The 26164-nt window shown below is 36.7% G+C and overlaps 1 protein-coding gene across 1 annotated transcript in view; it reads right to left on the bottom strand.

Moving 5' to 3' along the window:
* The window catches only part of Gucy1a2 (guanylate cyclase 1 soluble subunit alpha 2), a gene marked incomplete at its 5' end in the record, with an annotated part of 260928 nt that extends 234765 nt beyond the window's left edge, over positions 1-26163 (bottom strand). Inside the window, 2 exons of the mRNA XM_015489685.2 lie at positions 564-625; positions 26086-26163. Coding sequence (XP_015345171.2) covers positions 564-625; positions 26086-26163 — 140 coding nt within the window. The remainder of the gene's footprint in view (positions 1-563; positions 626-26085) is intronic.
* Between the last annotated feature and the right edge of the window lies 1 nt (position 26164).

Genomic DNA, 26164 nt, shown 5'->3' with positions numbered 1-26164 from the left:
TGACATCTGATCTTTGACTTAGTTATTATCACCATCATCACATTTTACAAAAGAGATAAAAGTTCTAAGTGCTAGAGAGACATTGAATTCTTACCTTTTGATATCAAATCTTTATACCATATCCTATTTTAGAAATAGGGAATAATTCAGAAAAATATGTAGCAAGTTACTCTAGCTAAATCAATAGGTATTTTGATTAAACTCTGCCTAAAGATTCTAACATTCAAAGCCTCTTAGTTGGTATCAATAAATCTTACCACAGCAGGAAGGCCAAATTATGAGATTCAGTCATGGAATGAGAGAGTAAGAACACAAGCAGGACAAAAAGGAAAGGAGAGCAATAACAAAAAAGAAACCTCATGTAAAAGAATTAAATACAAATAAACCAAAGGAAATCACTCCAAGGGACCCTCGTCAGTCCCCCCACACACACACTTTGAGAACATAGCCGCTATGAGATAAGGTTGACATGTATAACAGAATGACCACATGTTCAACACCTGTTTGTAAGTAATCACCTTTAATTTTGTCCCCATTAATGAACAAAACCCATTTTTACTCACCCAATAACTTGATGTTCATAATACTGCAATGTCCTCTTGAGAGTTTGCTGTATCGTCTGAGGCTACAAGATAACAACAACAACAAAAATACATTATCAGCAAATCAGTGTCATTCTCGTTTTAAGCATTCTAAGCAAAAAATGCAGCTTTTAATTTATCTCACAAGTTTTCACTTTATAATATGAACACATTTTGCACTAGGCCATATATTTTCCCTGCAGAAACTAATGAGGCATTCAGCATTTACCCAAAATTTCCCAATTTCAAGTATGATAATATTTTCTATTTTTTTCCTCAATTTTATTTTGAACCATCAATGAATTTCAGTGAAATATTCATTGGCTGCCTACAATCAATGGAGACCTTGGGAGAAGTGGGAGGGTATACTACAGAAATCTAGGTCATAGTTCTTCCTGCCCAGCTTGTATATCTGCATGAGGTAATGACCAACTGAAATGAAAGGGAACATCTTAACATTTTATGCTTTAACAAGACTTTCAAGAATGGTGTAGCAAGCAGTAATGAATTGAGTTATGCAGCCCACTATATAACAAGAGATATTTTTTAAAATTAGATGATCTTTCTTTTTTCCCCATTAGTTGTACATCTGAGGAGACTAATGGGAAGGCTAGAGAAGGATGGGAAGCAGGTGGTCCAGAGCCCCACAGCCATCATTTCAAGTAGCAGTCAGCCTGACTTCCTCAGTGTTCCAAGAGATTTCAAGCAAGGATTCTTTCTGGAGCCCCTACAAGGGCCACAACTACTATGGGAAAAAAATGGGGTCTGTAACAAATATGTAAGCAGCTCATGACTGAATTTTATAATCCTCTCCTCCCCAGGACAGCTCAAGATAGAATTTTTAAATTCTAGATCAAGAAGTTATTTTCTGAAAAAATAAAAATAAAAATAATTATTTGAGGATAAAAGCTTTTGGGAACCTAAGGCTGGAATGTGATCTAACTAAAAAGCTAGATGTTGAACTATTTGCTTCTGATTCCAGAATCCGTAAAGCAGCAATCTGTAAAGGTTTGCCTACAGAGGCCAGAAAGGTTTTAAAGGCCATGTAATCTCTGTCACAAGTGCTGAATTTTGCCATTATAGCATGTATGCAGCTAGAGACAATATCCAAATAAGTACAACTTTATGCCAATAAAAGTTCATTGTTAAAAACTGAAAAAAAAAAAAAAAGAAGTTATTTTCTGACTTATTTAGGCTATCAGGCCTGAACTTGGAGTTTCAAACTCCGGGAACTATGAATGCACTCAAATATCCCAGAAAATAGATTCTATTAAGAAGTTATATTAAGAAGAGTCAAATTCTCAGCATCAAGAGAGTAAGCTTTTTAAATAATAAAAACCTATAATCATTCAAACAGAAAAAAGCTATCAAAAACTTATCAAAACATTGATCCATTATATAACACAAAACCTTTGAGATATGAGGCAGAACCCTAACTTGGTAATCTCAAGGACTGCTGCTAATTAACTATACAAACCTAGTACCTATAAAAAAGGTAATCTGTAAAGACATCCAGCATGGTGTTGGCACCTAAGAAGAATTAATACATATCAATATCTAATCCTACTCCTTCAAAGTGGCTGTCTTAAAGATATAAATCAAAAGAGACTACAGAGGTCTATGTCTACCCTCTTCATATTCATCCCTTTATAAAACATGCAAGATAGGTGTGACAATCTCCCTAACACTCATCAAACCTGTAACCTCCTCCTTGGCAGGAAATGATTATTTTAAAGTCAGAAGAAAGTGAGCTTAAATTAAACCAGGGGCATCCACTGAGACCTACTCTACGCTATCACATAGAAAGACCCTTTCACAGTGTGAATCTAAGGCCTCAAATATATTCATGTTAGCCAAGCCAATTCACAAATTAATTTTAGGGAAAAAATCAGTATCTGAGTGTTCAAAGGAAAGGTACAGAGCAACTTCTTTCAGCAGGTATTTTCCATTTACACTGGGTTAAAAGATTATCTCAAATGGATACAGATGTTCCTATTCATCAGGCTAGAATCAAAACAGAGTAAATGCAATGCACCTAGGAAAGAATAATCATTCCTGAGCCAAGAATCAGTGGAGCAGCTGAGCAATCTAAAGAGAATGAAGCAGATGCAGTGGTTGTAGTATACATGAAAAGTATGCTGTAACAACCCAAACCATGGCCAGCCTGAACCAATCATCATCAGTCACTGGCTCAGCACCCCTGGGATCTGGGGCTCTTGCACTGGGTTGGCAGTTTCTAAGCTAAGATAACTTTCCCTTTGGCAACATGCCCCCAAAGCAGTGAATATCCACAGAGGGATTATCCTTCCAATAACCTCTGGTCACAAAACATGGAACAGAAAGCAAAAAGTAGAGTGCACAGGGCCAATTAAGACCAGAATGACCTCATTTGTACAAAACGACATTTTTTTCCTATACTAGGAATTTCCCAGTCATTAAAAAAAGACATTTGTTAAAGGACTTAAGCTCTTTAAAGAGCTGACTTCTTTCTTGTGTGAAGCAATTACTTCCTCACTTGGTAGGAGTTAAATTTATAGTTTACAAATATGTTAAAAGGAAATGCTCTTTGGGCACAACCTGCAAAGCTTCAAGTTAGTAAAGCATATATATACATACATATATCCTTGTTCTTGCAGAAGCCAGTGGGAACAAGCTAATGGCCTACACCACAGCACAAAGGCTGACTGCCCAGCATCTCCTGCAAGCCAGTACTGACCTCAACACAGTTCCAACTCCTCAGAATGTCTCCACACTTTAGTCTTTAGATTCTGACTGATCACCTCAAACTATGGCCTGATTGGTGAGAGACATCTTCGCAAAATCTCAGGGTCTCTCTGACCTGAATAAAGAGCATGGAATGAAGACCACAATGGGACAAAGCCTCCCACAGTGATGACTTCTGCCTTGAGGCTGGTAGAGGCCATTTATTCATCAAACTTTTACAAAGTGCTCAAGCTTGCCAATGATGCAGGTCAAGGTATAGAGTGGGAAAAGCAAGGGCTTTGCACTCACACAGTCCTTCTATTCTCTCCTTCAAGAAATGCAGCTCTTTAGCTGTTTTCTACTATGAAGTATTATCCAATCCTTTTCCAGCCAATATTTCATGTCCCTTATATGTATCTACTGTTTCCTTTGAGAAGGAATTAGAAAGATGATTTAGAAAAGCAGCTGTAAGGTCAAACTAAGTTTAAAAATCAAGCTCTGTGACTTACTATCAGATGACTTCAGACAGTTTAAGCTCCATGAAACAGATTCTTTATGTACATATTATTTTTAAGGGAATTAATTGAAATAAGCAGTCCTTGGCATATAGTATGTGCATAATAAATGATAGTTATGGCTATGCCAAGCAGGAAACCTCAAAACTGTCACTATCTAGTGGAGAAACACAAGGGGTAGGTCAGAAAAATCCAACCAACAAGTGTAGTATGTGGGAATCTTCATTATCAAAAAAAAAAAAAAAAAAAAAAGAACAGAGCCACCTCCATTTCTAATCATGAAAAGTTGGCTCCCGGTCCAGTACACATAACAAAAATGAAAAAAAAAAAAATAGAAAAATAGCAGGCTAATTTATCAATATTTCTAATGAAGCAATAAGATCAGTCCAAAGAGATGACAACACAAACAGAATTCTCAAAATTAAGATTGAAGATAACTCGGAAGTCATGCCTACAAGAGGGAGGAGCACTGAAACACCACAGCTAAGGAGAGGACCCCAGGCATCATACTTTACAACTAACAAGAAACAGCCCATGAATTATGAGACTTCCTTAGACACAAAGTATGTAACTTGGGAGAGCTGCAAGTCCTAATAATTTTAAAGCCCTATGCAAGAGGATCCAAAAAACAGAGTGAAGAGACAGAACTACTTTTATTTTCATTAAAAAAAATCAAAGAGGGCTGCGATGGTTCTCTGTTTCCTCCAATAGGCTTCCCTATTGTTCTAACTCAACACAAAGAAGCATGGGTAGAAAACAGCTGAAAAAAAGAAAGCAGCCACCTGTGTCCTGCACAAATATTTTTCTGGGGCTCAAACAGAGGATACCCAGAAGCTTCCATCACATGACAAAAAATGATCTTTGTCACTAGCCTCATGGCCAGCATCACTGTACTTGGTTAGCAGTGACTGACCCTACAGACTTAATGTTCCATTCATGAAAGGTCATGGGATCCAAACAGGCAGTCATGAAACAATCCCAACAGAGCCAGAGATATGATCCCTGAAGAGTGGGAGGGAGCAGTTCCCAGCAGCTGGCCCTGCAAGCTCAGACAGTCCTGCTGAGGCTCCCACACAGTCCCTGCTCTGGATATCCGAGCCAGATGGTGCGGGGATCAGGCAGAAAGCAGAATCAAGATGTGTGTGTGTGTGTGTGTGTGTGTGTCTGCGCGCGTGCACACGCGCACACACACACACATACACAGCATTAAACACAGTTGTATGTACAAAGTGCATGTTCATCTCATCAGAGATGAAGTAGAGGCTCAGGGAAGTTAAGCAAGTGCTACAAAATCACACAGCTCTAAGTGAATAAATCCCTGCAAGCCAGGAAGAGCTACATAGCATGTCTTCTTTTCACTAGATTCCCTTGAGAATCCTTCTCATCTCTCCCATACTGTGATTTGACATTCTTATTTGATTTACACAGCCTTTCATCATGCCAAGGAAGAAAAAACAGACAACTGGAAAATAAACTTCTTCATTTCTGTTTAGAAGCACACACAAGATTAGATTTAATGAAAACTATAAAGATGTTTCCTTGCATAAAAGAAACACCCATCAATATCTGTTATCATTATATTTATTTAAATATGATAAAATGATCTATGATGAAACTAGGGCTGGGGTTGTGGTTCAGTGGTAGAGCGCTTGCCTAGCACATGTGAAGCACTGGGTTCAATCCTCAGCACCACATAAAAATAAACAAATAAGTAAATGAAATATTGTGTCCATCTACAATTAAAAATGTTTAAAAAGCATCTGTCAATGCTTCTGGGTATCCTCTGTCAATGAAACTAAATGATATGGGTATATTCTGAACTACTATCACTCTAAGCGAGTAGTTTTCAACCCCACATTACTATTACCAAGGAAGCTTTTAAAATTTTTCAGTGTCTGAGTGTCCCCCACAGACTTTTCAATTCAACTTGTATGGGGGGACCCCGTTGCCTCTAATGTGTGTGGTTAGGAATAAGATGTTTCATTAAAGGCATAAACGTGATGAACTAGACCAATACTCCATAAACCTTATCTGAATAAGTCAGCGGAATAAGAGTGGTTTCTTTGTTCAAATATCAAGACAAGTAAGCTTCTGAGAGATGCTCACTCATAATTGCTAAATTCAAACATAGTCCCAGTTAGCTGTCACTAATGGCTCATAATCAAATATGAATTTGTTAGACAAACAAAGAATTATATTGCTTGAAGCATAAATATATGATTTTTTTCATGTCTGAGTAATTCACCCTCATGCACATAAGTCAGCATTCAGTTCTGTGCTGACGTGCATATAAAAACATGACAGCTATTACGATTACCGTACTTCATGCCTGCCACCACTTTAAGCCCCTTCTGTATATTAACTCCCTTGATCTTCACATCAACATTATGAGGTAAGTATTGTTATTTTTTCTTATGGATGAGAAAACTGAGACAAAGAAATTTTAATTTGCCCTTGGTCACACAGGTAAAAAGGAACAAAGCCAGGATTAAAACCCAGGTAATCTGGCTCCACAATCCAATAACAAAAACTTAAACCTATACTGTACATAATGCTGAATGTTTTGCATTTGGTAGAGCACTTTACCGTGCATGTTTTTCATATATGTGTCCTTATTGATTCTTGCACCTATTCAGTGAAATAATCACACTAATGTTATCACTATTTGAATGAAAAAAATAACCAAAATAAGAGAAAGTGACCTGCTCAACATAACATGGCTAATAATCAAAGAAACCCTCTTTCAGAGAGAGATCAGTTCCTCCCTGAGCAAACTATTTTCAATACCAAAGCATTGTTTAATGTTAACACAAAATTAAAGAATCACATGTATTCAAACCAATTGATTTTTTCTTGAGAACATGTAACATTCTTTAAATCAAACCTGTACTAACAGGAAGGCTAATGGGCAAAATTATGAAGTAGATCTTATATTAAATGCACTTCCACACTCCCTTCCTTAGCTATCTCTCACCCTTTGGCTCAACTCTTTCCCAGCCTTTGGGCTCCCAGAGTCTCCATGCTGCCTTCTGATAGACCCCAGTCTCCACTACCACAATCTAAATTCCCCAAACAGGTACCCCAAAAACTCTTATTGCATATTGTCCTCTGTCCCTCCACAAAATGTCAAATCTTCTTAGTGCCCTGATCTCATAGAGTGTTCAGGAAGAATCCCGTCTCATTCCCTCAAAAACTCAACCCTCAGTCCTAAGGTAAATGGTGGTATAAATGTGCTTCTCTCCAAATCATAACACAGTCTGAACCTCCAGTGGTGAAACAGACTTGCTCTCGAAAGATAAGCTAGAGAGAGGGGAAAGAACCCACCCATCTTATCCTCCAAATCTCAATCTAGAGATCACCACCTTCTCCACAACATAAGGGCATTTTGCTTATTAGGACCCCCTATGCCAAATTCCATCATATCAAGAAATCAAAATATCTTATAACTATGCCTATAGACATCGATGGATTAAATTATATAACTGCCATTGTTAATAAAATTAATCAAAGTAATAAGACACTTCAAACAACCCATTCACTTCTGAAAGAGACATATTATAGTAATCATTAATCTTACTAAATATCCAGACATGATATTCTTTTCCCACCCTGTGACTGAACTCACTACATATAAACAAAAAAAAATAGACTGCAAATTAAATATAGAACTTTGAGTCAGGACCTTGTATTTCAAGACCAGCTGTGCTACTGACCTTTTTATAAAATTAGCCAAAATCTCTTCACCTGGGAGTAAGAAATCTTGGGAAAAAAAATTCCTCCATTTTCCCATCTGAAAAATACTTATAAGAAGTGCATAGTTCTCAGAGTCATTTTCAAGTACAACATTGCCACATGAAACCCATGTAAGCTGTGTCAGAAAACACTGGTGATTAGACTACCTTCTCTGATCTCACAATTTAGAAGTATGATAACCTTTCAAAAAAGCTAGAATACCATTTTAAGTGATCAACACCAGTAATTTAATGAACCAAACTAGTAGTACAAATGATTTTTTGCAAAAGGCAAAAATGATACATGTGCTAAAAGATAAACATAAAAGTTAGAGGTGCACTATAATATAATTGGCATTCTTCCATCCATACTAATTGAACATCTGCAAAATTTCACCAATCTCTACTTGATTCTCCTGGTGAATATGAATATACAGTTGAGTGATCTTATCAGAGAGGAGAATAAGGACTAACATTATGCTAATTGACTTAAAAGAACATTCAAACTCATATCCTTTGTCTTATTAGAAGTATGTTCTAATTAGCAATGCACAGTGGCCATTATTGTTGTAATTATTGATTAGAACTGAATATACTTAACATATAATCAATATGATAATTAAATCTTCCTATTACAAAGTATGTTTGCTTTCTAAGTATTTTCCCCTTTGTTATTTCAGTTAATGCTTTTCCAAAAAGTAGACATTGAATTTCAATTTGATATAAGACCTAATGCTATCAATACTAATTTTAACTGAAGACATCCCCTTGAAATGAAATGAGAGTAGTCATTTATTTAGCTCTTTTCCTACCTTCATAAAGGATCACATCCAAGAATGTCTGATGTCTTCAAAGAATTCCAGAGAATCATACCACCACCATGGTTTTGCATAACACCTCAGTCTATGGATCACTTATTTTTCCTCTCATCACAGTAGATATTCACAACAATCCTCTAAGCCTCAGATTTAATTATTCACATTTGACAGATGAAAACCGAAAATCAGAGGTGAAAGTAATTGCCTCAGCTACAAAGCTGGAAAGAAGCAAAGACGTGGGTCTCCTGTGCACTCTCTCTCAAAAACTGCTGCCTCCATCAGTAACTCATTTCATATGGGTGATCATTAGGAAATTCTTCCATGGGTCAAGTGAAATTCCTTATTTCCATTTATTGTTTGTCTTTAACGGTTACAAAAAAAATGATGTTATCAACTCACTTTCCCAAAGTTTTGATGTTTCATAGTTATTTGAATAACTCTTATGATCACTACTTTCTTAATAGGGAAATTTTAGGCGATACATGCTTTACTGGTCACCCTCTTGGTCCTTTTGGTTCAGTCTGAATGAAAATACCAACCAAAACAAGATAGCATTGTTTCCACACACTGTCTCAGGAAAACGGATCATGCCATATCTAAAGCTTCCAAGGGCATATGGCTCCACACTTGAACCCTTAAGCCAAAAAGAACCACATAAATGGCACAGGGCTGATGGCTTTCCGGTCTAAACAATGTAACAGCAGCCAACAATGTGCAGAGTGCTGAGTGTCAGGCATGTCCAACATGTTACATGCATCAAGTCATTTGATCCTAATAGCAATCCTGTAAGGGAGGAAGAAGCATTACCCCAATTTTGTAAATGTAAAATACTGAAATCCAGAGAGGCTAAAAAAAATTAAAACTTGCCCAAAGTCACTTAGGTAATAAGTGTCTGAGTCAGAATGTAATCTGACTGCCTCCAAAAACCAAGCCTCTAACCATCTCTAAATTGAAATACATTGTTCTATCTTCACCAACGCAGAGAAAATTATAGCTGAAAGGAATTAATTCCAGGCTACACTGTGTGATTTTTGGATACAGAATTTATTTTTCTAAACCTCAATTTATTTTTTTTAATCAAATAGGGAATTCTGGGATGACTACTTCTTAGAGTTGTTGTAAGGTCAAAATATAATAAAACTTTATTATACAAATATACATTCTATGATGGTTCTATGCATAAATCTCTTAATGATGAGACAGCCAAAAAAAAATTGTTAAATGGAATGAAACTGACCATGTCTAACATCTAGGACTGTTGCCAGGCATGCCTCTCAGTCTAAAGATGCCAATTAGTAAATGCTGCAAAGCTAATTAGTGCCTTTCAACTCATGGGTATCCTACTAGATAGCAATGGACCTCATACAAGGAAATAACTTGTACCTCCTAAAACATCTTTGCAGCTTCCATTTGCATATTTCCAAAGAATTCTCTATAATACTTCCAGTATTTGGAAGCTGCAGTGAAACGTTTTCCAACAAGATTCTGATTCTGGGCATAGGGTAGGTAAAACTTCTAAGTGACTATTATATTATAAAATTAACACATAAAATGAGGAGATGCATTGTCAACCCTGAATGCACTAACTTAAATGATAATTTGTAAATGGATGACAGAGAATTACCTCCAATCACTTGCCGGGATATAACTCCACGAAAATAGGACAGTGCGCAAAAGATATAACATTTCTAAAGGCAAACAATACAGAGAAGACCTGGAGCAACAGGTGAACTTACAGAAGGCAACCCACAGGGAAAAGAAGTGAAGGGGAATTGTTTATGAAACATTATATCTAAGGCTTTTGGTCCTCTGTCATACTAAGTGAAATTATTCCTAAATTAAGAAAAATTCTTCAACCACCATAACTAACAGGGGAGGCTGGTGAACAGACTTAAAGCATCAGGTCTCACTGACAAGGTCTCACCTTCAACCAGAAACTTCCTTAAACTGGATTAAAGAATTTGGCATAAAATTCATTTTGCTTTGATTCTAAATGGATTAAAGCAAATTTCTGATTATGACTTGGCTCTTTCTGTAGACTGAACAGTAAGAAATGTGCTGACCATGAAGACTTTGAATAATGAGATTCATTTCACAGTTATTGCTCAGTGTAAATAAGTGAATTGTCATTCAGATGCCAACCAAAGTGCCATGGGCATTTTGTTTAGCCAGTCAGTGGCTGAGCATCTGATTGCTTTAGGACACTAACAGCAACACATCCTTGGAGCTTAGAAGTCTCAGATGCAGAAACATCCGAACACTATGCAGAATGGGTCCCCACATCCCCGCCCACCTCCACTGCCTCAATCTTTCTTGAAAGAAAAACTCAAGGAGGGTCTGAATATAATCAGAACTAATGTCGACTGTAAAATGACTATCCAAATGGATATGAAACCTGCTTACTAGGCAGACGTTTGACAGGTAATGACTGTGTATCATTAGTCTCTAGATTCCTGAGTTAGAGGTACAGAGTAATCACACTTTTTTGGGGGGTGAGGGGAACACATACAGTCAGAACACTAATACTGCATGACATGCAAAGTCTTATATTTTTAAAATTTCATCTAAACTATCTAAGCACATTTTTTAATCTACCTGTCATTCTATTATGTAACTATTATATTCCTTCTTCCTTCCATCTAGTAAATTATTTAATTATGCCAAGGCATGTAAATTACAGTCATGCACAACTATATACAATGAACATAGTGAAAATATATACTCTTATTTCTATGGTAATCAACACTTTCTTCATATTTATAAGTCAAACTTCAAGAGATGGCATAAGCTAAGCTGTTGGCAATGATGATGGCTTTTGTCAGTCTGCTCATAGCTGCTTCACCCATGGGAGCCTGAAGCATACAAAAATGACAGTGGACAGGCAAACTAGGTCAGCCTAGAGGCACAGCCCCAATGAAGAAAGAGAGCAAAGGGGAGGGAGAGGAAGGGAGGAGGCATGGAGGAAGGAAAGATGGTGGAATGAGATGGACATCATTACCCTAAGTACATGTATGAAGACAAAAAAAAAAAAGGAGTCCTTTGGCATTTCTAACACAGGACTGTCACACAGTCAGAACTAAACAATTGGTAAGAGTTGTAAGGGTCAAGAAAAACCTGAAGAAATTGTGCCCAGCCCCTTCTTACCAAGTCACAAATTAGGAGGCAACAGGAGGTGACATGGAACAATATCGTGTATCACATATGGAAGGTAGAACAATTCATGGCCATGTTGAGAGAAATGGCATGACAGAAAGAGTTTTGTATCTAAATAGGAAAATGGGGTATTAAAATGTAAGTGGTTACTAGATCCTTAAGTTTGGGCAAGTTGCTATTCCTTTCTGAGCCTCAGTTTGCCATCCTTAAATTGGTCCTATTAATCCTTGTCCTGCCTTCTTTATACATTTCCTGAGATAATGTATGTTTTAAAGCATATTTGATAAATTCCAAACAGATGTTACTTATGGGAGTGACCTTTCTGTATGGAAATTGTAGGTCAACATATCATTTATGCTCTCACAGACCTAAGTGGGAAAAATCAAAAAGATAAAAGTGACATCACGAATGCTTTGTGTTTCTAGGTGTTAAAAAAAGAAAGTGAAAGCCCTGGATTTTCAAAATTCTCTCCAAAATCTGCTTACACTAAATACTAATCAAAATAAGCTGTTTACTAAAAAATGACCAACCTAATATAGACTGTTTAGAAGACCAGCAAGAGACATCAAAACCAGCTCACATTAGAACCAGATTTTTAACAGTGTAGTATTACTAGTCATTTGTTTGTCTCATTAGCTAATGAGAAATTAGTAATAAGGAAAAGGAGATGATGAAAGGATGTGAGTAAGAAAGGGATATTGGGAACAGATGAGGAGAAATGTTTTTGGCACACTATGACTTTTTTTCAAATTCTTTCTACAATACTACATCAGTTTTAAATATCTTACCCTGACATTCTGCTTCACAAATACCAAAAGTTGACCCGTAAAAGTTATATAAATAAACACGTATACACATTGACGCCTAACAACAGGGAATTTAATGATATGATGCTTAGGAACGGGTTACTATACCAATCACCAGTTTCTAAAAACATTGGAATCCCTCTGCATGCCTAGCCTATGGCTTCTAACTGGAATTTCCAAAGCAACCCAGTGCAGAAGCATCTATAACTGGCACAACATACATTAATCCATACATTAGCCATAACATATATTAATCCATACATTAGCCATATAAGTAGCAAAATCTCTGGAATCTCTAAGTATTATAAAACATAAGGACAACATGAGTCACACTTGGGCCCATGAGTCTTATTTAAAAGCAACCTAAAGTAGCAGTAATTCTTTAAGGCAACAGAAAATAGTTTTTGATCCAAAATTTAAAGTGTATTGCCACATCATCAAAAGTACTATAAATTTATCATTATTCTTTTTACCAACCAAGATATCTGTACTATTCCCACAGACTAATAACATTAAATAATTTACTGCAGCTACAGAGATATCTAGATTACTGGCTAAGAAGCTCTCAGAAGCACCACAACCATGTAGTCACTGTTATGTGGCAGAACCTTCTGAGACGAGATATTAGATGTCTGGAGAGCTATCTCCATTCCACTCATCCCCAAACTTCCCCCCCCAAAAAAAATTTTGTTTTCCACTCCTACTTAAAATAGATGCTTAAAATTAAGGGAGGAGATTTTCAATTACTTTAACATGAAAAGGTACTTAAAATGTGGACAGTCAAAATTTGTCAGTTGGGAGATAATCATAGCAGATTTTTGTGGCATGAGGGAGGAAGGGGGGGGGAGAGAGAGAGAGAGAGAGAGAGAGAGAGGGTGAAAAGAGAAAGACTGAGAATAGAGACTACCAAAAATAAACATCTCTTTGGGTTTTTTTCCTCACCCTTAATCCATAATATATCAGGTTATACTGGCGTAAAATACCAAGAATTAAATTTGGATAGACTTTACTTTGATACGCCTTTTTTTCATTTCTATTAGTCACTCTGCAAGAGCAAAATAATAAAGTTTGTATTTTAGGTTATGTTTTCAGGCAAACATATATTGATTTGATTTATAACTCATAAAGTAATTGAATACCTTATCTAATGGTAAAAATTATTGGTGATCTTATTTTTAGATCCATGTTTGTAGATTCACATTTTATAGTCATACAATGGTGATATTTTCTATTGACTCATATTTGAAAGTGACTTGATAGTATGTATTCTTTGAAAAAAAATTTTATGTTGTGGCAACTTGTGGTGAAATGCTTTTTCTAACTGCATGCTGTCTAATGGAATTTGTTGATTTCTATCATTAGAGTCATCATTAATGCCATGGATTAAAGTGATACATTCCCTGTCTATAATCAAAATAACTGGGAATCTCTGTCAACTTAGTGTTTGAGATCTAAATTATCTGGATTTTTCTAAATGGTCAAGAAAGATAGTTCTGGTATATAGTTCAGTGTGCTGGCCTACCATGCACAAATCCCTGGAATCAAACCCTGCACTGCAATCAATAAGTGTGTGTGTGTGTGTTTGTGTGTGTACACATGGGGCTGGAGATACAGTTCAGTGGAAGAGCACTTGCTTAACATGTACAAAGTCTTGTATTTAATCCCCAGTACCTAAAAAGAAAAGAAAAGGAAAGAAAGAAAGAAATAAAGAAAGAAAGAAAGATGGTAGAGAATTGCTTTTACAACTTAATTTAATGTTTTATTTCCTCCATCTTCCCCAACGCCCATCCCAAGAATGCAGCTAAACAATGAAAACCTCTAAATGCTTGGAAAATTAGCAGGCAGCAGTTGCTTAGACCACAATTCACACAGCCATTTGTAACAAGCTACAGATGAATCTCATCCATTCTCTTTCAGCCACCAAGTTGGGTCGGTACTTTGCAAACACACTTTTAGAGAAAGAACTTAATTCAGAATAAATGGATAGATTAGTTTTCTTTGAAATGTGTTTATAATGGCAATAAGTTAACACAAGAGAAAAAAAGAAAGACTTTATAGCTTGCAAACACTGTCAAGTCCACAAAGCGTTTATTGATCTTTACATCAGGTGGAAACAATAAATCTCTCTTTCCAGCATCTACAGTAGAAACCCCCTCATATTTGTCTGAAGCTTCAAATGGAATTACGATAGTCAGTAGCGAAGATTTGCTCTTATTCACAGTCTCTGTTCCATTCCCACACAATCTCATCATCCTCACTCCCTACAATAAATGCCTTTGGAGGCAGATTCTTTTGTGAAGGAAGTAAAAACCATTTTTATTATTTTGGGCAAATTTTTAAAAGACACAATGAGAGTAATTACGGCTTTTCCAGATTTCTATTAAATGGTATTTATTTAAATTCAAAGTCCAATCAGGCAGAGTCTCTTCAACACTATATAATCAATACTGGTTAGACAGATAGTTCCCAAGTACCTAGATGTAAAAAAAATACATAGATCAGTATTTCAAATATGCTATTAAAATGAACTGAGGTTCTTATAAGTACTATGACAAACAATCTATAAGAATCTCTGTATCCTTTCCTCTCTGAAAAGTAAACAAGCTTCTAAAGCTAAAAAACAAATGTTCTTTAAGACATCATTCATTCAAAAATCAAGGCATTGTTTATACAGAACTTAAACCAATCACAAAGGAAAAAGTGAAATTTGAAGAAATCCGGCAGACTCAGTGAGACAGCTCTGAGAGAATTTGGTCAACAGACATTTAAATGAGATGCCTCTTTCTTTTTCTGAGACCTACGGAAGCCTACTGAACGAAAAAGACTTAGGCTCCTTGCTGGTACAACTCAGGTGATACCCAAGTTTTCTCTTGGGGTAACATAAAACTTTGCTTCTAAAGCCACTAGCGACTTTTCCACCAGTATCAAAAAAAAAAAAAAAGCATGAAAAAGAGTTGTAACAGAGAATAAAGTTGTACTGGGAGTGAGTGTGTGTGTGTGTGTGTGTGTTTAACTTTTTAAACTAAAAGGCAGCAAACTAATACGAATATAAACTTAAAAACAGTTCCTTTCATTGGAGTTCAACTTACAACTTATAACTTCAGCAGATTAAGAGAAAACACGATATGCTTTATTATTTACCTGTACACTTTGCTATTTGAATATAATATTAATGAAGAATGAAGTAAGACGTTTCAGACCTGATTTGACATCCCATGGTCAGTACAGCCCCAACCATTAAAATACACATAGAGAACTATACATGGGATGGCAATTTAAAGTTGACAGTTGCTAGATATACAAAATTACTGACCAATCACTGAATTCTAGAATAAAGATGAGACTGTGGTAAATTAGGTGTAAATGAAACCAAAATCTAGCACTGGGATTTGCTACTCCTAATTGGCCATATTGCATTCCCCTTGAGAACAGAGAAAGTGTCCTCATCCTTGGGAAAGGAGTTTGAGAATGCCTCTAGGGCAACCCTATCCTTTCTCAAATCCCATCAATCTCATCTGTCCCCAGTTTTCTCTCTTACCTTCAAACATAAGTCTTCACCTCTTCAGTAAACTTTGACTTTGCCTCACAGACCCTTCTCTCCCCTGCTCCTTTTTATTGCTACATGTCTTAGAGATGTGTGCCCTGATATCTTTTATTTGCTCATCATACACTCCCTCTTTAAACCTCCTTTAATAGCTTTCTATCTCAAATGCAGGATTGACTTTTTCTTCTAAAGCCACTAGCAAACTCATTCACAGTGGGATGGAAAGTACTATCCTTAAATTTTCTTCATTATTTTGCAAACATCAACCACTACCACCCTTGCATCCACCTGTTCTCCCAGCCATTTCACACCCTTCTAACACACACACACACACACACACAAAAGCATTCTGCCATCTACATTCTGCTGGGTTTTATTTTATGCTTTGTTTTTGTATATTGCTTCCCAATTCTCTGCTGCTATTTTTCTCTTTCTCTTTCACTCAAAGAGCTTGTCAATTTTCAAGATATTAACTATTCCCTCCAAAGTCGCTATCTTCAATCATGTGCTCCAATCCAAGCTCCAATCCCAAATCTTCAATTCCATGTTTACTGAACTGACTGACAGGCAGTGTACTAAGGCTGGTGATCCAGTAACACCAAACCCTTAAAGAGCTCACAGTCCAGAGCTAACCATTTTCATGTAAATATTAAAACTCCAAATCTAAGGTTATTGTTATATTTCTTCCACATCCCACCTTCCCACTTTTATACTTTAGTTAATGCCATCTCCATTCACAAACTCACTATCATAGGTTGGGTTTCCCAGAAAGCAGACTCTGAGGAGATCAGCATGCAGGGAATTTATGAGGGAATGCTCTTGGCATCAACATCCATGAAAGAGCAAAGAAGGAAGTAGGATTAGACAGAGGGAAAGTTGGACTGTAATGTAGTCTCAGTGGAGGCCTCAATTGACCCTATGTGGAATTCTGACATCAGAACTGCCTGAATTAGGGCAAGGGAGCCAAGGTTTTTTACCCTACACTGATTAGTCACAGAAACGAAGCATGACCTTGAGCAAGGCAGCTTCTTCAACCCAGGCCATATATATAAGGGCTGACAGTTGAGGTTTCACTTGCAGCTGTACTCTAGGTATCTAGGGAGTTAGTCCATCTCTAAAGGGGCACCTAGGCAGCAGACGGAAGATGTGATTTGGAGCTAGACCAGATTCTAACTTTATCTCCATCCATAATTAACTGTAATCACAGGCAGGTCTCTCAACATCTCTGAATCTAAATTTTCTTATGATTTTGAGAAATCAATGATATATATTATAAAAATACTTCATAAATGCTAGATCCATAATAGCTGTCTAATGCAATCTAATCCTCCTCATGCATATGGTACTTTTAAACTAGTTTCTTTCTTTTCCAAGTCCTAGGAATTCCCTCAAAATTGCATATTAATAGAGATGTGCTGAGAAATGATCTCTAGCCAGGATTATTCAAGGGGCTGCAAAGAGCACAGTGAGCAACAGACAAGGTTCCTGCCACTGTGGAACTTAAGCTAGAGTGAGGGAAGAATGACAATATATTAGTAAACAAGTAAACTAAAAGATAATTTCTGGTGATGGGTGTTATGATGAAAAACAACCAATAAATGATGATAAGAGAGAGATAGTTTGGTGGGGAAAGCCACTTCTGATGAGGTAACCTGAGCTGAAGTCATGTGGAGAACTGAGAGAGGGTGTAGGTGAGGAGCATTTCTGACCTGGGAAAGAAGACAAAAGTCCTGAGCCAAGATGATGCTTGCAGGACATATTCAAAGAGCATATCACAGAATCATGAGTGTGGACTGGCATATCACAAGATGAGATCAGAGACACAGGCTCTTGATATCTTATAGACCATGGAAACACATTATCCCTGCATTACTGCCATAATTAATAGAATGAAATATGTAGCTCACTTAGCAAAGTGCCTGATACATGGTAAGGACTCAACAAATCAATACTAGTGTTATTACTATCATCACCATAAAATCCACAGATTATTGTGAAGTTTCAATAAAACACCAAGTATGGTGCTCTTCTGAAATGCTTGAAGCATTTTAGAAAACAGTATTATAACTATATTTCTCTTATTTATGCCTGAGAAAAAAACTAAAAATGGAACTATTAAAATAAAACAAAATATGTTGTTGCCTATAGAGCAATGCCAGACATAACACAAACTACACCAGGATTTATTCAATCATTTATTCATTGTTCTGACACACATTTATTGAGTCCCTCTATAACTCAGACCCTCTGCTAGGCGTAGGCATACTCCAATAAATAAGACACGATCTCTTGTCTTAAGTAGCCAGAATACAGTGAAATCACACTTCAGTGCAATAAGGCCTATAGTACAGATGTGAGCCATAACTTAGTATTCCACAAAGCAAAAATGCAGTCATATAAAACAGGGTGTATGTGCATAAAAAAGAAAAAAAATCCTCTCCATTAAGTTGGAGGGTTCGTGCATGAAGAAGCACAGGCATAAAGCAACAAGGAACAATGTATCTTAGAAATTGATTTGTCACGAGACACAGTACATTTACACATAATACATACAGTGCAGTGAATGGAAAAGAAGTCAAAATGGACTTTAAGGACTTGTAACTAAAGTAACAGCAGATAGCTTCTTCTCATGATAGACTGGTTGTCTACAAATGCCAAGTTGTCTACAAATGCCAAGTCTCCCAATAATCAATCATCATTTATTTAGAGAGTTCAACTAGACTCCTATCTGACATGTTCACTAAATGACAGAAAGATTAATTGGCTGAGGCTGTAGAGGTTAGCAACCACAACTATTTTTGTGAAGTAGTGTTTGATGGGTAGCCCTATACATCTCATATGTAAACCTCCTATTGTTTTCTTTCTAGAAAAAAAAAATCTGACATTCAGATCTGATGATTTCTTCCTTCACCTTTTTAAATTTTTCACTGGCAGGGAACAAATTGCTCCTTCAAAAATGAACCAGTAGATGGAGCGTTTGAGAAGTGTTGCATCAATATGTGGAAAAGCAAATGGTGACATCAAATTGACACTCAAAACAACCTTTCTTCTTCTCTTTCCTCTAAGATTCCCGATGTTTTTGAGTATCTATTCCTTTATTTTGAAGAAGGGATCCACAAGATATTTATAGTAATGATATGTGATCTACTAAACATAAACATCCTTGGGGAAAACGGGAGAGTCCACAAATAAAGCTACAAATGGTGAAACTTCAAATGACTTCTACTGCACAACCAAGGAGATTATCTTGACCTGTTAAGCAAAATAAGCCAAACTCAGAATGCTGAGGACTATATGTTTTCTCTCAAATGTGGAAGCTAGAGAGAAAAAAGAAAAAGAATGGGGTTGGGAGAATCTCGTGAAAATGGAAGGGATACCAGTACAGGAAAGGGACCATGATGAGGGAAGAGTGAGGGAAAGAGAAAATACTAGGGAATAACAAATTATATGAATATGTAGCAATGAATATATATATGTTACATATGAATATGTAACAACAAATTCCACTATTATGTATCATTATAATGCACCAATCAAAAAATAAAGGACACGGGCCTAGTGACACATGCCTGTAATCTCAGCCACTCAGGAGGCTGAGGCCAGAGAATTGCAAGTTCAAGGCTAGCCGGGGTACTTGACAAGACTCTGTTTCAAAATAATCACTAGAAAGAGCTCACTGAGCTTAGATCGACTGCCTCCAAGTTATGGGATTCAGTTACCTTCCAACACAGCTTTACAGTGTCCAGAAATTCACTGTTTTGTTCAAAATGTACAGTCTAGGCCCCTCTCTGGCACTATCAGACCAGAATCTTTGAAGGTAGGGCCCAGGAATCTACATTCTAACAACGTTCTACAGATACATCTTACAAGTTTGATAACCACTAATTTAAATGAAGAACTGCTAATAAGCCTCAACTAAAGCCTATTCAAGAAGTGACTTCTCACTATCCTATTTATAAACATGTTCACTCTTTCTCAATTCCCCATAACAGTCCCAACAAATCTCCAGCTTCAGAGATATTTCTAGCTCCCTACTTCCTTAATCACTCTAGGCCTGGAATCTTCAATATTATAAGGTACTCTGAGTTTATGGCACTTAATTCTAGACCTTCAGATCCTGTCCTGAGGTGATATTTGAGGATCAAGATGATGTCATTTCCATCCCCTTGCAGTGCATTTTTGGCAACAGTAGCCCACTTGCTGACAAACATTTCTCTCTCATTTGACAGAGAATTGTGTAGAAAATGTAAGCAATCCAGACTGGAGGAGAGTCATTACATTTACCTAACTTCTTAAAATATAAATAGGCCACCAAGGGTCCTAGAAGGAAAATACTGTTCCATATGTTCATTTTAAGACAACTTCATTATGAAGTTTTGCTTTAAACAACAGGCAAAAGCAAAAAATTCAAACAGGTTTGCACTCTTGAGTATGTCTCTCTGAGGCTGGATGCAAAATATAAACATTTTGTTTGATAGAACAAAATACACCACAAAAATACCAGACACAAAAGAAACAAACACAATTGGACAAATAAAAACATACATTCCTTTATTCTGAGTACTTTATTGAATACCCATTAAGTTCCAGGTTCTGTACTAAACACCAGATAAATATGTGTATTGAAGATAAGAGGGAGAATTTAAGTAGAGGCTTTGAATTTTGAGTTAAATTATTGGCTCATACATCAAACAAGGTCCTGCTAAGAAAACCCAGTTAGTTGATAGCCCCTGGCAAACATTCTCACTGCTTATGCCACATGATTTTTTTTTCTTTTTTCTTTTTTTTCTTTTTTCTTTTTTTGTGGAGGAAGGAGCTGCAGATTTAACTCAGTGGTAAAGTGTTTGCCTCACATGCACAGGACCCTGAGTTCGATATTCAACATAGCAAAAAAAAAAAAAAAAGAAAAAGAAAAATTAAAAATTGCTCCCAAGATGTATAAAATCCCAAAAGGGAAAATTGTAGTTTCTTAATAATTCATGATAAACATTATTTGTGTCTAGAGATGGTACATTAATTTTGCTATTATGTTTAGTAAATATGTATTTATTTTACTTTTAGCTTTGTATGATAGAAGCAACAAAACAAAAGCAAAGGTGAACAAAAAGAGCAATGAGGATATAGAGTGGAAAGATATATAACATTCAAGCACTACTCCATGCATCTAGCAATCCTTCAAGGGTGACAAAATATACACTAAAGAGGAATGTATAATCACGTCACCTCTACTACAAACTCATAATTACCGACAGCATTTCTTCTTGTCAAATTTTCTTTTTAAAACAAAGGTCTTGCAACTAAGCTGGTAGCCAACAAATAGAGCACTGAACACACACCAAGCACATGAGTCTTTAGCTGGGTATTTGTTGCATCTCACAGCTCAGCCCTTTAAATATACATACATAGATTATTTTGAAAACAATAAATGGGGAATGCTTGACATTCTCAGACAAATGAAATGACTCATTTCTCTCTCATCTAATTTTTTTTTCTAATTTAAAATTAATTTGCTGTGAAATACGTACATTCTACCAAATACAATTGCCCTCATATTATTAGAGAAGTCATAAAAGTGTTTCTCATATTGCACACAACGGTCAGTAGTTTGGTGGAAATGTTTGAATCTGCAATCGTTATATATGCCTGTGTATGTGTGTGTATCATAGCCAAGGAGCCAAAAAAAGGTCTCCAGTTTTAATTTTTTTTAATGGATTGGCTGACTATGCCAACAAAATAAAGTGCTTCTCATCTCTGCCTGCCCTCCCGTTGGACTTAACATCTGCTAAACTCTTCTATAAACTTTTCCAATACAATTATAAGCAAGTGAATTATTGGGGGAAAAGGAAAAAAATTTTAAATCTTTTGGATCCAAATTTGGTTGAAATTCATGGATCTCACCCTGAAACTATTATTTACTGGGTTCATGGAGTTTTTCAAAGACTATTACTCCTCTTTCTCAACAAATCTACAAGGTAGTTGTTATTTCTAGTTCACAAAAGAGGAAACCAAGGCCTAAAGAAGGTAGGAGGCAGCTTTCTGGGGTCTCACACTGAGTAAGGAACTCTGTGGGGGATTATTATCTTTGTTCTTTCAAATCTACCATGCCATTTCTCCAGGATTAGAGATAAGGTATAGAAAGACAATAGACAGCCATTAACTATTGATTTCAAAATTATGCCATCTAAATTCCACAAATGTGAAAACATTTAACTAGTGCAATATATTTTATCTACTTTTCAATTGCAATAAATCTGTCCCTCAGAACTTCTTAGCCAAACTGAGTCCCAAATCTAAAGAGCCTTAATTAAAATACATAAATTATTAAATCTCCTACTTCACAAATAATTATTTGTATTTCCCACTGTCTACATGCTACGTATACTCATACTTTCTAAGGATTTTTCTTAAGGATTTACACATGTCAGAAAGCTAACTTTATTAGGTTAAATATGTATTTTTTATTTCCTATCACCTTTTCCTAAGCATTTGTGAATATAATTTCCTTTCCCAAAATGATGAAAACAATTTTGGCCTTTTCATCCTTTAAACCCAGCTTCCTTTCATTTCTCCCTCCTCACTTTTCTAGATAATTCCCTAGGTCTGTAGATTTTTCTCCCTTATTTTCCATCCTTCCAGTTCTGTTACTTTTCTTCCTGCCATTCTCTCTCTTTAGCTTCTGAGATTTTTCAAAGCCACCTGCAACGTTGTAAACAACCAACAGTTCTCTGACAAGAAACCTGGGGAAGTCTTGCCCTTGAGTTTGTCTACTGGCATACCTTCACTGATGATGACAGGCCGACATTAGCAAAACCCAGCACTGATGTCAAAGTGATAAGGCAACTAAGCAACTCTCATTTACAAAAATAAAATATAAATAAATGAATGATTAAATTCACACTTGATGTAAAATTCCCAGCTGTTTCTCCATGTGTTCCCAAGTATTAAATTATTTTAAAATAATTAATGCAATTAATGATTTTTATGTCTTAAATCCAGTCATTAGAGTTATTTTATTATTATATCTGTAGTCCACAGATTTACAGTGAACCAAACCACCAAAGTGGATGATAAAGAAAACTCCCTAGACATCAGAAATACCAATGGCATTCTTATGTTTTCCTTCAACAGATTCCTTAAAAGAAAGACTAAGTCAAAGAAGTTCCATGAGGTCAAAGACCAGTTATGTCTGTTTGGTGTTTGTATTGCCAGTGCTCTCCACAACACTTACCACAGAGCAAATCTTCAAATATTTTTGAATAATTAGATGAATTATGCTGCTAAAAAAAAGTAATCTGCTTCCTTCCAAAGTTTTAAGATTCACAATATATGCCCTATTTTTCTCTCATATGCCATTATCACTGTTTATCCAAGGGCTGATAATACAATATATATGTTTGTAAAACCTCATATTAGGGAGGAAACCTTAGTATAACACTGTAGAGTTGAAAAGGACCCTAGAGAGTTAAAGCAATGAGCTCAGAGATATACAAATATTTCATTGCTCAAGGTAAAATTACAATCAGGTCTCTTGAATTCTGGAACTTTTTTCAATTTCACCAACTCAACTTACTTAAATTATTTAATAATATAAAGTATTTTAATTTTTATAACCAACATCAAAGACAACTAAAATATAAGAACTGTAAGTTGGAATATTCCATGGATGAAATTACTTGGCAATGTCCAACTACTTGTTAAATTCATTTTCATTCTTCCACTTCCAATAAAGAGCAAATTCCAAGTGATTGATAAATTTCACCATAGTTCTACTGGTAAACAGGAGCTCTGATAGCAACAATTTCTCCTAAAGCATATTGTGATAGAATGCAAGAAAGCCCACAGTATTAAAAAAACAACCAGAAATTCCTATCTATACATGCCCTGTCTATTCTAGAGGAGTTTTACAAGTTGTTCACCCCTAATAAGAGAGAATAGACAAGGCATATTTTATCACTCCAAGTGCTTGCTCTCAGAGAAGTATTGAATCCTGACAATGTAAGAAAATGGATCTACTAGAACTTTTTGAGGCAAAATCCTGATTGCCAAATAAAAGAACTGGGTAAGACCACACAGAAATAAGTCACTGCTTTGAAATATAACCTGTTTTCTTTGTGTCACTAAAGTGTACTGGTGATGTACTTGGCCAACAAGAATTTCTCTACCCCTGCCTTGTGGGGTTGAAGATGTTTGCACTATTCACCTGCATATTCTCATCATCCTCCTGACACACTTTTTTCAAAATAGAAAAGAATTGCACACGGCTTGGAAAGTACATAGAGCTGCTGCACTGTTTGATCAACATTATTATTTCTAAATTTCTTACTCTGGAAATCATTATCTGAGTATACAACTTTTCATAACAAAATCATTCATATTTGACTTACAGCAGTAAGTACAATTTATCTACTCCTCATGTAAGTTGATGAAAATAGTCTTAGGTTAAATTGGCATTACCAGAGACACTGCTGCCACTACTTTTTAGAAATTTTTAAATTCTAATTCTTAGACAAAAACAAAACTCCAGGATTCTAAAGGCACTGCCCTGTAAACTAATCATTACCTTTAATAAGATTATTATATTAAATATGGATCTGTTATATTGAAGAATTATTATACTGTACAAATGTTGCTTTAGGTATGACACAACCCTACAGATACACCCTTACTAAATTCCTCTTATACAGGATTATGTTCAGTTTGCAACATGAAATAGTTCCTAAACCTATACTGCCTGAGAAATGTTTGTAGGGAAAACTGCTCTAGCCCATTCTGAACTTTCTTTCTAGGTTATCAATGGAAAAGGTGACAGAAAGGTATATTAAAGGGCAAAATACACAAGAAGAGGCAAATGACTGTGAGTAGTTAAAAAAAAAAAAAGTCACTCTCCATTAGTGCAAGTGCCAAGGGGACACTTCTAAGATTACCTGTACCAGTGCCCTTTTCCTAAGGATCCCAATATTTCTCAAGTCCTTCCTAACATCATTTGAAAGAGTATTTTCAAAAGCGAAACTTTATGGCAAATAAGATCAATGTTCAGATTTATTGTGGAAACTTTGAAGAAGTTAAAGTCCTAGAGGTGGGGTGGGGGTGTGTGGGGGGTGCTGTCAGGAGTTAAAGTCCTTGCTTCCAATGTCTGGGTGAGGCTTAATGGTGGAGAGAGTTTTCACACTGAATTTCCTTCAGATTCTGTCTGCAATAGAGTGGATTCCTTCAAAAGAGAGTTCACTCAGACAGACTGGATCAGAGGTCTGTTATTCCTACAAACAATAAAGGTCAAGGGTAGCTGAAATGCCTGGGCAGGAGTACTATGGAAGGATGCCTAAAACGGGGAATCTGGTGTACACCTGGAACTACTGATACAGACATCCCAAGATTAGTACAAATTTGGAGAGGTTTATGAAGGCATTTATTCATTGAACAAATATTTATGAAGGGCCTAACATAAAGAAGGCATGAAAAAATGAGGAAAAAAGACGGAAGAATCCAGGAAAGAGAGAGTGAAGGATAAGTTGAGGGTGCAAGAATTACTAGAGAGGTTTAGAAAACTGTACACTAAGTTTACCCAAAGAAGAAGATTAAGTTAATAAATGTTCAGTGAATGAGAGAGAAAAAAACAGCTAAGGGTGCAGATGAGAGACTGCAGGTTTCTCGTCAGAAGGCAGCTCAGAAAACTATGAAACAGTTCTTAAGATTTGAGAAAAGGGACGCAACATAGAATGCAGATAGCCTGTGGAATTCAAAGATGTCAGAGAAGGTCACCCTAAGATCAAGAGAGTGTGGGAAATAAGGAGAGGAATAGGTTCTCGGCATGGATTGGGGCTCCTTTGGGATGCTGAGAACAGAAATCAAAGACATGGAAATGGAACTGAACAGCCCAGTACCTGGGAAAGTTTGGGGGAAAGAAAACAGGTGGGTGTGAAGAAGCACAGGGGCCATCCGGGGAGACAGTGATGAAGTAGGGTCCAGGGCTACAAGTTGTCAGACTCCCTCACACCAAAAGATTTACCAAGAGTGGAGTCTGACTTCTTTCCCATGTCCTAATCCCCTATTCTTCCTGAGCCAAGGGGTTCGGATCCCTCCAGGGGCCGCGGGGAACCCTAAGACCCGCAGGGTGAGTCCGGGCCGCCCCCCAGCGGTCGGGCACTGCGCCCAAGACCCTAGTCGCCCGGCTCCAACTTTCCCGATCCCAGTCTCCTCTCCCGAAGCGCTGGCCCCCTTTGCGCCCCCCGCTCACCGAGGGCGCCGTCAGGCGGCTGATGCTCTCGCCCAGAGAGTCCAGGTTGACCCGCCTTCGGCGCTGCGCCCTCTTGGCC

The sequence above is a fragment of the Marmota marmota genome, unplaced genomic scaffold (assembly GCF_001458135.2).
Source record: "Marmota marmota marmota unplaced genomic scaffold, marMar, whole genome shotgun sequence".
NCBI classification, from domain to species: domain Eukaryota; kingdom Metazoa; phylum Chordata; class Mammalia; order Rodentia; family Sciuridae; genus Marmota; species Marmota marmota.
This window is presented reverse-complemented; position numbering and strand designations above follow the sequence as displayed.